At 49.9% G+C, this 11,082-nt stretch overlaps 4 protein-coding genes across 4 annotated transcripts; 2 read left to right on the forward strand and 2 right to left on the reverse strand.

Annotated features, from left to right (window-relative positions):
* Positions 1-842: 842 nt before the first annotated feature.
* Positions 843-3,152, reverse strand: ABOM_005361 (tetratricopeptide repeat protein; the record flags this gene model as incomplete). Its single annotated transcript, XM_022532490.1, has 2 exons — positions 843-996; positions 1,060-3,152. 2 exons carry the CDS (start codon positions 3,150-3,152, stop codon positions 843-845), a joined length of 2,247 nt encoding a protein of 748 aa, XP_022389377.1.
* Positions 3,153-6,096: 2,944 nt separating this feature from the next.
* On the forward strand, positions 6,097-7,039 carry ABOM_005362 (uncharacterized protein; the record flags this gene model as incomplete). Its single annotated transcript, XM_022532491.1, has 2 exons — positions 6,097-6,567; positions 6,677-7,039. 2 exons carry the CDS (start codon positions 6,097-6,099, stop codon positions 7,037-7,039), a joined length of 834 nt encoding a protein of 277 aa, XP_022389379.1.
* Positions 7,040-7,274: 235 nt separating this feature from the next.
* On the reverse strand, positions 7,275-8,837 carry ABOM_005363 (DUF1776 domain-containing protein; the record flags this gene model as incomplete). The annotated part of the gene is made up of 4 exons (XM_022532492.1): positions 7,275-8,117; positions 8,171-8,334; positions 8,401-8,740; positions 8,805-8,837. The coding sequence occupies 4 exons, from the start codon at positions 8,835-8,837 to the stop codon at positions 7,275-7,277; spliced, it is 1,380 nt and encodes a 459-aa protein (XP_022389378.1).
* A 920-nt stretch (positions 8,838-9,757) lies between these two features.
* On the forward strand, positions 9,758-10,971 carry ABOM_005364 (metalloendopeptidase WSS1; the record flags this gene model as incomplete). Its single annotated transcript, XM_022532493.1, has 2 exons — positions 9,758-9,966; positions 10,014-10,971. 2 exons carry the CDS (start codon positions 9,758-9,760, stop codon positions 10,969-10,971), a joined length of 1,167 nt encoding a protein of 388 aa, XP_022389381.1.
* Positions 10,972-11,082: the final 111 nt, after the last annotated feature.

Genomic DNA, 11,082 nt, shown 5'->3' on the forward strand with positions numbered 1-11,082 from the left:
CGAGAAGGCTCACTTGCCAATCACTTGGCTGGGAAATCTCCTATCAAATTTTTCATGTGCAGATAGGGCCATGTCTAGATGAAGTAACCACCCGCTTCCCAGCGATTGGGTATAAATTTTCCGCAAACACACTTCCATCGAACCCCCAGGGACGATCCCTCGGGTTCTCGATGGATGATCATGAATCTCATCAGTTGCGGTCTCCACAGATACACACACACCAACCGGCTAAGCTAGAGAGAAATCCACATAGTTTCGCAGGAAATGCTGCAACCAGATTGCAAATATATATCACAGGCAAAGGAGAATGGAAACATGAGAAATGGCGAATGTAGGTAGAGAAAGGCGGTGAGCGAAAGTAGAGAATAGAATACATCACGCAGTGATTAGAAAGTATGGGGTATCCAAGAAAGAAATCCAACGCCCACAAGGCCGAGAGGAGGACACAAAAGGCCTCCGTCCCTTTCCGTGGCTGGAGCAGTTGCCAAGGCCCGCTCGAAACGTATAACGAAAGATCTGGGGGGAAAGATAGAAAAAGGGCGAAAAGAAACGAAAAGAAAAAGAATTGAAAGAGTGGAAGGCAAAAGCAAGTCTGAAGCGACTGCTTTGAGCAGTATTGAACGTAAAGGTAAACTCCAAGCAACATGTCGCTGTGGAACCCGAGAAGATGATTTGGAACACGGAGTAAGGAAAAGAAAAGAAAACGAAGAAGACAAGAAAGACAGGATGTATAGAGGCCGGAAACAGTTGAAACGACCATGCGAATATAATGACCAGAAAGCAGTAGCCGCTGAGCCATATCGTTGATGCGTCATGTCCAAGAGCGAGACTGCAAATACCGTCTAGGCCTCGGCCACAGTAGACTTTTTGCGGTGGAAAAGACTGCGTGTCCGAGATTTGCTACGCTGCTTTTTGTCGGGTGTCCCACCGTGACGACCACGGCCACGCGATCCGGTATTGGAATCATCATCAGAGAGGTACTTGTCTTTGTGGATCCTGTTAGAGTAGATGGTGGGTCAGTAGAACAGGGCATTATCGACAAACAAATGCGTCACTTACCAGCTGTTTCCAACCATGCTAATGCCCTTGGCTTCGGCCTGGCGGTAGAATTTGGCTGCCTTTTTCAGATCCTTCTTGCAGCCAATGCCCTCGGAATAACAAAAGCCTGCCTCCACGAGCGCATCCGTATCTCCCCATTGGCCGGCAACCTCGAAGCAACGCAGAGCTAATGATTTATCCTGCTCAATGCCCCATCCGTTTAGATGGCTCACGCCCAGTTCGTAGATACTGAGGGCAAACTGGGCACGGTATGCTTTCTGCAATTCCCTCACCCGGCTTGGCATGGCCGGGTTGGAATCATCCATCAACTCTAGCCCGACAGAGTCCACGGCTTTGCGCAACCACCGAACGCCCTCTTGCTGATTGGGTCGCATGCCCCAACCATGTCGACAAGCCAAAGCATACAAGAGCATGCCAGTCGGATGATCCTGCTTCGCTGCAACACGGAGGTGGTAGGTGGATTCTTGCAACGATCCTTTCTCATGGCACTCAATCCCTTTAGTCACATGCTCGTCTGCTGTGATGACGGCGGAAGATGCATTGGTCTTGGCTGTTTGTGGCCGGACAGTCGATGCAGAGTCTGCTGAGGAAGTGGCATCCGTTGTCTCCTCAGTAGCAGGCGCCTCGGGAGCAGGTGCGCTTGAGGGGGTAGGTGAGCTTGAAAGGGCAGATTCACCTAAGACCGGTTGATCCATCGACGCAGCTTCGGAGGGACGGCGAGCCTCGGGAGAGGCCGGTACTTGCGGGGCAGATGGAGGCATCTCTGGCGTGAGCAATTGTCGCCCGGGTGGGGAGCCATACATGGAGCGTGCTTTCTTGGAGGATACCGAATGACGCGAGGGTGGAGGTGACGGGGTTCGCGAAGACCGTGGAGGCCCAGTTGCGCTCAGCTGATCAGGACTCTCGAAGAGCGGCTGCTGCCACTCAAAGTGAGGAGTGTGTAGGCCGGAGAAAACAACGGAATCCCTGGAAACCTGGCGTCCGCGGGGAAGTGGGTACTTGGCATAAGTGTACGACACGGCGGATGATGGTTCCTCGCGCATTGATTTAGCCATATCAGCCACTGAAGGCACTACAATAGGCTGAGGCTTTGAACCCCGAGGCCTTGTGCCCTGTGACTGCTCCGAAGTTCCTGTCGGTATGGGGGCTGAGAGACTGGTGCTGGACCGACTGAGAGGGCGTGAGAAATTGTATGAAGGACGTGGAGGATTACCGCCATTGTTCGAAGCCTCTGAATTCAGAGAGGGCGAGCGTCGATGAGACCGGTTCATAGAAGTCATGGGTGACTGTGGCAGTGACGTAGCGCTACAGGAGGACAATTTCCTCGGTTTCGAAAAGGTCGAGCCCGCAGTCGAACTGCTATAGTCATCATCCGAGCTCTCGGGCTGCAAGGCCCTATTGCTGCTCGAAGGCCTCGATCGTGGCGAGACCGGTGGCGCCAGACCCCGTGGAATATTGAGTCGAGAGGAGGCAGCATCGGTCAACGAATTTCCAGGCGATCCTGTCAGAGCCATACCAGAGGGCGTGGCGGCATAAAAGCGAGGAGGCGCTTCTGGTACGACGCCCTTAGCTGTATCCTCCTGTGCCGACTCCGCCTGCGTAGCTTCAAGATAGTCCTCCTCCGAGCTTGTCATTGGCGGTTCATTCTCTAGGGCACTATTCGCATCATCATGAGGAGCATCTTCGTTGGCAAACTGCGGCACGCCGCTCAGACGAGGATGTTCGGACTGGGGACGGAACTTCGGCTCCTCCAGCTCAGGATTGGCCTTCAATGTTGGCTGCCTCGTGAGATCATTTCCTCGCCCACTCCGTGAGGAATCATTTGAGGATGAAGAGCGAAAATAGCCCGGTCGAGGCTGCGATAACGACCGTGCGACACTGGCCGGAGGAAGCCTGCTCATGCGCCGGTCTCTGCGAGCCGATTCCTCTAGTTGTTTCGCCAAAAGCCGGCCCTGAGCCGCGAATGCATCAAGGGGCGAGAGCGTGGGAGGGATTTCACCGTCAAAGTGTTCAATGCGCGGCGAAGGCAGACCGCTCCGCAGAGTATCATGGGAGGGCGAGCGAAGTTCGCCAAAACGTGGCCGGGCGTCCATGGTAGCACAAAGGTGGTTTCAATTGGCTGAATGCGTGTATTTTGGGAGATTAAGAATAGCACAGACGTAGCCTAGGTTGCCTTCAATCAAATCATCTAGTGGTCTGCTACCGCTATTAACCTTGGGCGGGTAAACTTGGGCTTCTTTTACGGATCGAAGTAGTTCGAGATAGTAGTCTGCAGCTGGTTAAGTTCAATGCGCGGCGCGGGGAGATCCTTCACGCCGAGAAGACGAAGGAGAGAGTCCTTTGATGACTGGCACCGTATCAGACTCAAACAAAGGAATGGCAGGCGCCGTGAGAGGAAAGAGGAAATGAGAATTGAAAAGAACAGGTCCAATGAGCCAGCCAGGTTTGTGGGGGAGCAACAAGAATCGAATGAATCGTGGGCGGCAAAGGAGCGACAAATAGTTTGGAGTTGAATATGGGGACGAACGGGGAGAGAAACGGTAATGATAACCGATTAGATTGTAGTGGAAACAATCACAAGCCAAAGGTAGGAACGATGAACAGGCATCGTGAACTCCGATGGACGGGGTGGGAGAGGAGAAGTGAGAGAAAGAGAGGATCGGATGGATAACGAGAATGGACTGACTTGGACTTGAACGTCCAGATTATTGGTTTGAATCAACCCAACTGCAAAATAAGCCAAAGGGAGTTTTCCGTTGTTACGCCCTGACGATCACCAAACAAACGAGGGGCGCCTGCATTGACAGTCATTCTGGGCAAGTCCCCACGCGGAGTACCAAGTCTGACGGAGGTATCCAGCCGTATCAACGTTCCCTCTGTATGGTCAGTACCGGTCTGTGACACTGGTGATCACGGGAGTGAGATTCCTGCAGCCTAAGCACTACTAGTACTAGTACCGTAGCAAGGCATCAACAATCTTCGAGCCGTATGAAACAAGCGGATTTCAAGGAGAAAACGCATACATCATTACTGTCATACCGTACCAGCCAATTATACATACCAACGGTACCGAGTCAGGGGTTCCAGACGAACTGCTTCCAGAAATTATATCAAAGTTACTACATACTATTTATTGAAAGGCTAAACAACACCCTTTCAAATCTCCGATTCTTGCACTGGATCAAATGCAGACCATAGCCCTACCATAACCTTAGCCCCTACTACAAACAGAGGCCTAGGTGTACGTGTCATAAAATCAAAGGCGAACGTCCCATCCAAAGCTTCTAGAAATTTTAAATCGACAGCCGGAGGCGAAGGGGCTTTAGTTTGGTTCACAATGTGTCGTTGGTGGAGCAGCCACTCTATTTATATTCACTTGCAAATTTTCCCGAAAGTGTATCCATGGACAAATGCGACAGACTCGGTAAGAGAGCAACAATTTCGGTTTTATTTTACTCTATTTTATTTGAATTATGTTTTGTCTGTATTTTTTTTTTTTGTTTTCCTTATTCTTTTTCCTCTCTAGCTTGATGTGTCCTCGAGACTCAACCGTTTTGTTGATTGCCTGGGGAATCTCAACCCACTCTTGACCACACAATGGAACTCTCATGACTAAGTACCATGATGACAATGGTTGTGATCTGACTTGTTATGATGCTCTTCCCCTCGACACAGATTAAGATAATCTGGAGGTGAACTTAGAATAGCAGCAAGTATGACAACATGCAGTAAGGAGGTAAATCTTACTTTGCTGCGCATCGTCCATCTGGGCATAATGGCGCTCTGCCTTGTTTCTCAGGCGCCCCACTGTCTCATGATCCGATCACCCCTAACCTCCATTCAAAGGGAAAGTGGAATAGGCCATCCAGGATCACAGAGAAAGTTTCACGATCATGATGAAGAATGGTGGTCCCAATTTCGATCCTCTCCTCTACTTGGCTATATGGTAGGGAGCTACTAATACTGCTTGCTCCTCTTCCCCCTCCTCTTTTACTGCCGGAAAAATTACTCTATTGATCTTGTGGCCCGAAAACAAGTGCAACATTGCGTATACAGGGGACGGTTGCACGTACGATGGTCTTACACTCTAGGTGCATGAACACCCGCAGAGGACGCTGTGATTGGTGTGGTGGAGTGGGTTTGGTTTATTAGTGTTCTTATTATTAACAAGTATCCCGTCAGGAACCACTCGAATCCATGAGATGCCCTGGCTTCTGCACCACCGCGGTAAAACATTGACTCGGTCTGGTTTCAATTGAAGGTTAATTGCTTACTATTACTTACATAGTAGTTAGTTGCACCTCGCGACTGCAGGTTGCTATGGTCCTAGAACTTACACTTCCTACCTACGTCAAGCGGGAGATAAGTGGGACGCAGCATTAGCTCTGTGCATGCGACCTTCATTGCCTCATAGGGAGGGTGATGGACATACATATCTTGGCATTCTTAAGACGGAGAGATATAACAGACACCTACTGCATACTGTGTACATAGTACGGAGTAATGCTGGGCAATGACACCACTTCTTTCCCCGCTCAAAGCTCACTATTGTTTGGGACTTAATCTATCCATCTGCACTTCATATTAAGGTGCATGCATGCCATTTGGATGTGGTGAAATCCTCCGAAAATCTCTTCAAGCTACTAACGGAATCCGTCCGTCGTCCGGCCACTTTTTGATCCTTTTCTTCTTTTCTTGACTAACCCATGATCCTAACCGTTGCATTATAAGCGAGCTAACCCTACTAACGTCCATGGTTATGGAGAATCAAGACGTGCGCCCCAAGGTAGCATCAACACTAGCTCCCCGATAAAGACAAGGTCGAAAGCCAAGTAGCCGCACCAAAATTCCTTCACGGGCTGATCCCTGACGGGGCTGATGTGCAGTGTACATACATTTTATTTTATATCGTGGCTGAGATCCTATCGGTCACCTTTTCTTGCCCGATTTTAGGCCCCCCAAAATATGATTCACTAAACAAAGCACGCTTCTTTTTTATAATAACCGCAGCAGACCACGAAAGGAGGAAACACGCACATGGAGAAAACCACCACAAAAATGCGCAGACTTGCCCCCTTCACCAGCCTTATGGGCGCAGACCCATCCCTTGACAGTCAACACTGCTTCGAAACCTCCTGGCTCCTCCCACCACTAGCCTACGCCATTTTCCGCGGTGCGATCGCGCTCTACATCTTCGTGACCATCTTCTTCATCTGGGGCTGGAACGGCACCCATGGCGACCGCGCAGCTATCGGCCAATCCTTCAGCTACTTCACCTGGCTGACATACTGGGGTCTGGGCTTCTACCACATTTTCGCATGTATCCATACCACCCTCTATGCGCTGACCGGTCGCTCGGTGCTCTTCGATCGCTGGCCCCGTGGCCTGCGCGCCCTCCACAGTCTCTACTATACGACCATCACGACGTTCCCGTTCCTCGTCACGATCGTTTTCTGGGCGATTCTGCATCCGTCTTGGTTCGACGTGACTTTCAATGCGTGGTCAAATGTAGGTGTTATCCGATCGCATTTGGTGTGGGTTGCGACTGTCGCATTTCTTGTATCAGTGTGCGACAGTGCTGCGCGAGCGTAATTGACTAACTGATCCAATTCATTAGCTCTCCCAACACGGCCTCAACTCCCTCTACGCCCTTCTGGAAATCATCCTCCCGGCGACTAATCCCCACCCGCTGATGACGTTCCCATTCCTCGTGTTTCTGCTCCTCCTTTACGTCTCTCTTGCCTATTTGACGTTCCACACGCAGGGATTCTACACGTATTCATTCTTGGATCCTGGTGAGCACGGAGAGAAGAGTGGCAAGGTCACTGCCTATTGCTTTATCATTCTTGCGGCAATTGTGATTATCTTCGGCATTACTTGGTGTGTTATGTGGTTGAGGAGGAAGTTGACCGGGGGTAAGGTGAAGCGGTCGAAGTTCGATCATGAGAGACCGATTGAGATGCGGGAGACGGAGGTCTAGGATTGATGGTTATTAACTCGTAAAAGGTGGGGTAATGTGTTGTAATTCCTAATGTTTAGTCCATGTATTATGGTAGTTGCTAGAAGCAGAGTTGATGCGAACATCACTCGGTTAGATAAGTTAAAAGGCATACAGGAAAAAAAGAAGGGGAGAATGATAAATGGGGTTTCAAACGCCAAGAGGGAAGAGAGCCAATCGTATCCAAAGCAATCATAATGCCGCGCTATCGATGATATTAAACCTTTTCCCAGCTCGTCTCACTGCTGCTTCCACTGGGACTGTGGTTTGGTGTGATGGGGCCACTTCTCAGGCCCAGCATCCATCCTACCAAGAAATTCGGGGCCCAATCGCCCACGATACTGTAAGACCATGCACCGCGTCCAGCATAGATGACGGGCACCTTCGATTTCTTCCTTCCAAAGATATCCTTGGACGCAGGCTCCAGCGCATCCAGCACGGCGTAATGAAGAGTCCGAGCATTGGATCCACGTATCATGCTGGGTCCCGCAGATGCAACGGGTCTCTGTTCAATGCTAGAAAGATACTGAGAGCCGTAGAGGGATCGCTGCTGCGTGGTCCATGTGAGCACTTCGGTTCCAGTGATGTGACTCTGTGCGTTTCGGTACTGAGGACCAAGGTCGATGTTTCCAAGTTTCAGCTCCACAACATCGATGTTGTTATGTTGCAAAAGACATAACTCTCGCCGAAGCGAGGTAGCAAACCCTGACAAGGCACGTGCTGTGGTGACTTCTGGGCTAGTAAACGGAGCAGACAGTGACGAGGATATCGAAGGGTAAATTAGGACAATGGTGCTATTCGTGTTGCGGGCAGTAAGAAGAGGAAGGAACAGCTGAGTTGTCAAGATGGGCGATAAGAGTCGAGTATTGACTGTATCAGCCCAAGAAGATGCTGGAATGGTGGCTAGGGGACCGGTCACATAGTTGGGTGAAGGTACGAGAATCAGTCCGCTCAGCTGGCAAGTGTGCGGCGGGACTCCAGGCATTGGCCATTGGGGTTGGGTGATTAAAGAATGGATTTCAGTCAACGACGGGTGAATGTCAGATGTCGATGAAGGGGTCTTATGATTTGATCAGTGGGTTTTCTCCGATTCTGGGATATGCGACAACTTACAGCCGTTAGATCAAGCCAAAGCGGTCTGATATCCATCCGATTTTCCGACTGAACCAACTGCTCCTCATCCGCCGATGAAACAGTAATATATACGATGTAGCCTCGACGTTCGAGATCAGTAGCAGTCGCCTTCGTCATCGGTTCGTGAGGGGACCCGGCAACAACTATCGCAAGACATTAGAGGGGCTCGTCACAAATGCAGAATGACTATAGTTGTCCCTGCAACATACCTACGATTTCCTTCCGAGCGCCATTTCCAGCTCGCCGAGCTTTCCTCCGTCTACCACTTAACTTTTTGTTGCCAAGATACAGAAGGGAAGTAGTCCCAACGAATGCTAGGATTGCGGCACTCCATGCTCGATTCCGAAGAACCCAGTCATGCGCGCGGTCAACAAGAGACTGGGAAGCACGACCTCTCGAAGGTGGTGGCGGGGGTCGGACCGAGGAAGGCAACCATGACTGGTGAGAGAGGGTGTCCCGTATCACTTTGGCGGCATGGTCAACCTGCCTGTCGATCGAGTCTGCGACTTCGAGGGAGTATCTCCTTACGTCATGCGGTATCGAAGCAAGCTAGAGGTGCAGCGGCTTGTTAGTGTGCGATAGCTGTACAAGTGTTAACAGATTACTAGCTTACATAGTCAAAGAAAAACTGGTCGTCGCTCGTCATTTTGAGAGTTTGTCGTGAGATTGGTAGTTCAAGCTAATTTTGATTGATGAAAAAGAATCTACTGTCACTGATAAGTTTCACTTATCGGAAAGGTCACATGAACGGGTATATATCGCCCCATCCTCATGCAGATCCGTGGCTGCTGATTTTATCCTAACACCATGGAGTACTACTAGTACTAGTACTGTGTATACCAGTATCTGATCTTGCTGGAGGTAGTATCAAAATAGCTGGCACCACTAGAGCATTCATCTAATGCTTCATATGTTTTACCTTTTCTCATGGTTATGCGTTCTTTGTACCGCTGGTTCACAAGCCCCCGACATGGCTGGAGTATACTATTTTAGTTCTAGTAGTCCCTGTGCCTGACCTACCAAGTCTTGGGATGACTACTCCTTAACTATGATGATGATCTTGTACAAATATTGCTCACATAATCTCTCTCCCCTGGACTATGTCACTTGCATTATTTGCCCCTCTCGCCGCATAGAACCATGGCCCCAGGTTGAAATAGTGTAGTCACGTGAGGCTGGTGCCTGAATCTTCTGTTGATTATCAATTCTTTACCAGTGCCACTTAAGTTCATGACGCGGCTTTTTTCTTTCACCTTCGGCCTCTCCAGGAGTCCCGTCCTGTGGGCCTTTAATAACTGTGACTGCGCCATTGTTGGATTGCGACAGAGTGCAACTCCTTAGCTTGTATAACAGTATTTCGTTCTGGGCTCCACTAGCCGATTATAAATATCGGAAGCAGCCATAGGCTCTGCAGCACCCTTTACTCGTTTTTACCAGCCTATTAATCAATAGTCATACTATTTGTCCTGCTGTTTGTTATATGTCTCCGACATGCGCGAAATAGACCCTCTCGTCATTGAATATCAACATGACAGGCACCGACCCAGGGAATCTGAAGCATTAACCATGCTCAAAAAGATCGCATCGCTGGTCAAACCTATCATGCGCCGGAGAACCTGGAAAGTAGTGACGCTCAGTGAATTCTACCCACATCAGCAAAACCTCCTTGGGCTTAATATCAACAGAGGCCAAAAAATATGTCTTCGACTGCGGTACCCTTACGACGAGCGTCAATTCCTCCCACTCGAACAAGTCATCGATACAATGCTGCATGAGTGAGTTAGCTAGATATGTGCTGCAAACTAGTTGCTGATAATTGCAGACTTTGTCACATCGTGCATGGGCCGCACAACCGAGAGTTCCATGCTCTCTGGAACCAGCTACGCGATGAGTATGAAGAGCTTCTTATGAAGGGCTATACTGGGGAGGGATTCCTTTCCGAAGGTAAACGCCTAGGTGGTCGTAGGATACCTCTTCACGAGGTCCGGAGACAAGCCAAAGCGGCCGCAGAACAGAGACGGGCACTGTCAACTGGGTCAGGGCAACGACTAGGGGGTGCTCCTGTACTACGAGGAACAGACATGCGTCGAGCTATCGCGGATGCTGCTCAAAGACGCATAGATGTAACGACGGGCTGTGCTTCGGGAGCAGAGAACAGCAACGAACTCGCAGAAGAAGCGTCGAGAAACGGCTTCCGGACGAAGGCTGAGGAAGATGACGCCAATGAACAAGCAATTTTGCAGGCTTACATTGACCTGATTGAGGAAGAAGAGAGAGAGAGATACGGCCCTTCTTACGTCCCCCCAAACCATGAGAATCCGGCTGGGCCTCGTTCAACTTTATCTCCTCCAATTGTCCCCGAGAGCACTAGGCCTACAATGCCATCACAACCTCCAGAACCAATAGACCTTACAGTTGATGACAGTCTTTTCGAGGCGCCATGGACGTGTCCAGCTTGCACTTTAGAAAACCCGGTCAACTTTTTGTGTTGTGATGCCTGTACAGCGGAGCGACCTCGGCCATCGAATACACGTTCTTTATCTGGACCTGGCAAGATTCCCGGTAGTTCAGGATCTCAGAACAAGAATAAGCGTCGCATAAGCTACCTGGATGGCCAACCCACTTTTAAAAACCGTACTAATGCCGTTGAGACTCTCGCCGAGCTTGAAAGGAATACCGCTAAACGGCCACTTGGGTGGGTCTGTCAATTCTGCGAGACTTTCATGGAAGCAGAATGGTGGACATGCTCAAACTGTGGGACGATGAAGGCCAACTCTTAAAAACCTATGGACTGCCCTCATACTGTTCCGCTTAATTGAGCCTAGTCTTCTGCTCTCCTGATGATTTCACGAAAGATGACGATATACGACTGGTTTAATGGGCATTAGAAT

The sequence above is a fragment of the Aspergillus bombycis genome (assembly GCF_001792695.1).
Source record: "Aspergillus bombycis strain NRRL26010 chromosome Unknown contig00039, whole genome shotgun sequence".
Lineage (NCBI taxonomy): Eukaryota > Fungi > Ascomycota > Eurotiomycetes > Eurotiales > Aspergillaceae > Aspergillus > Aspergillus bombycis.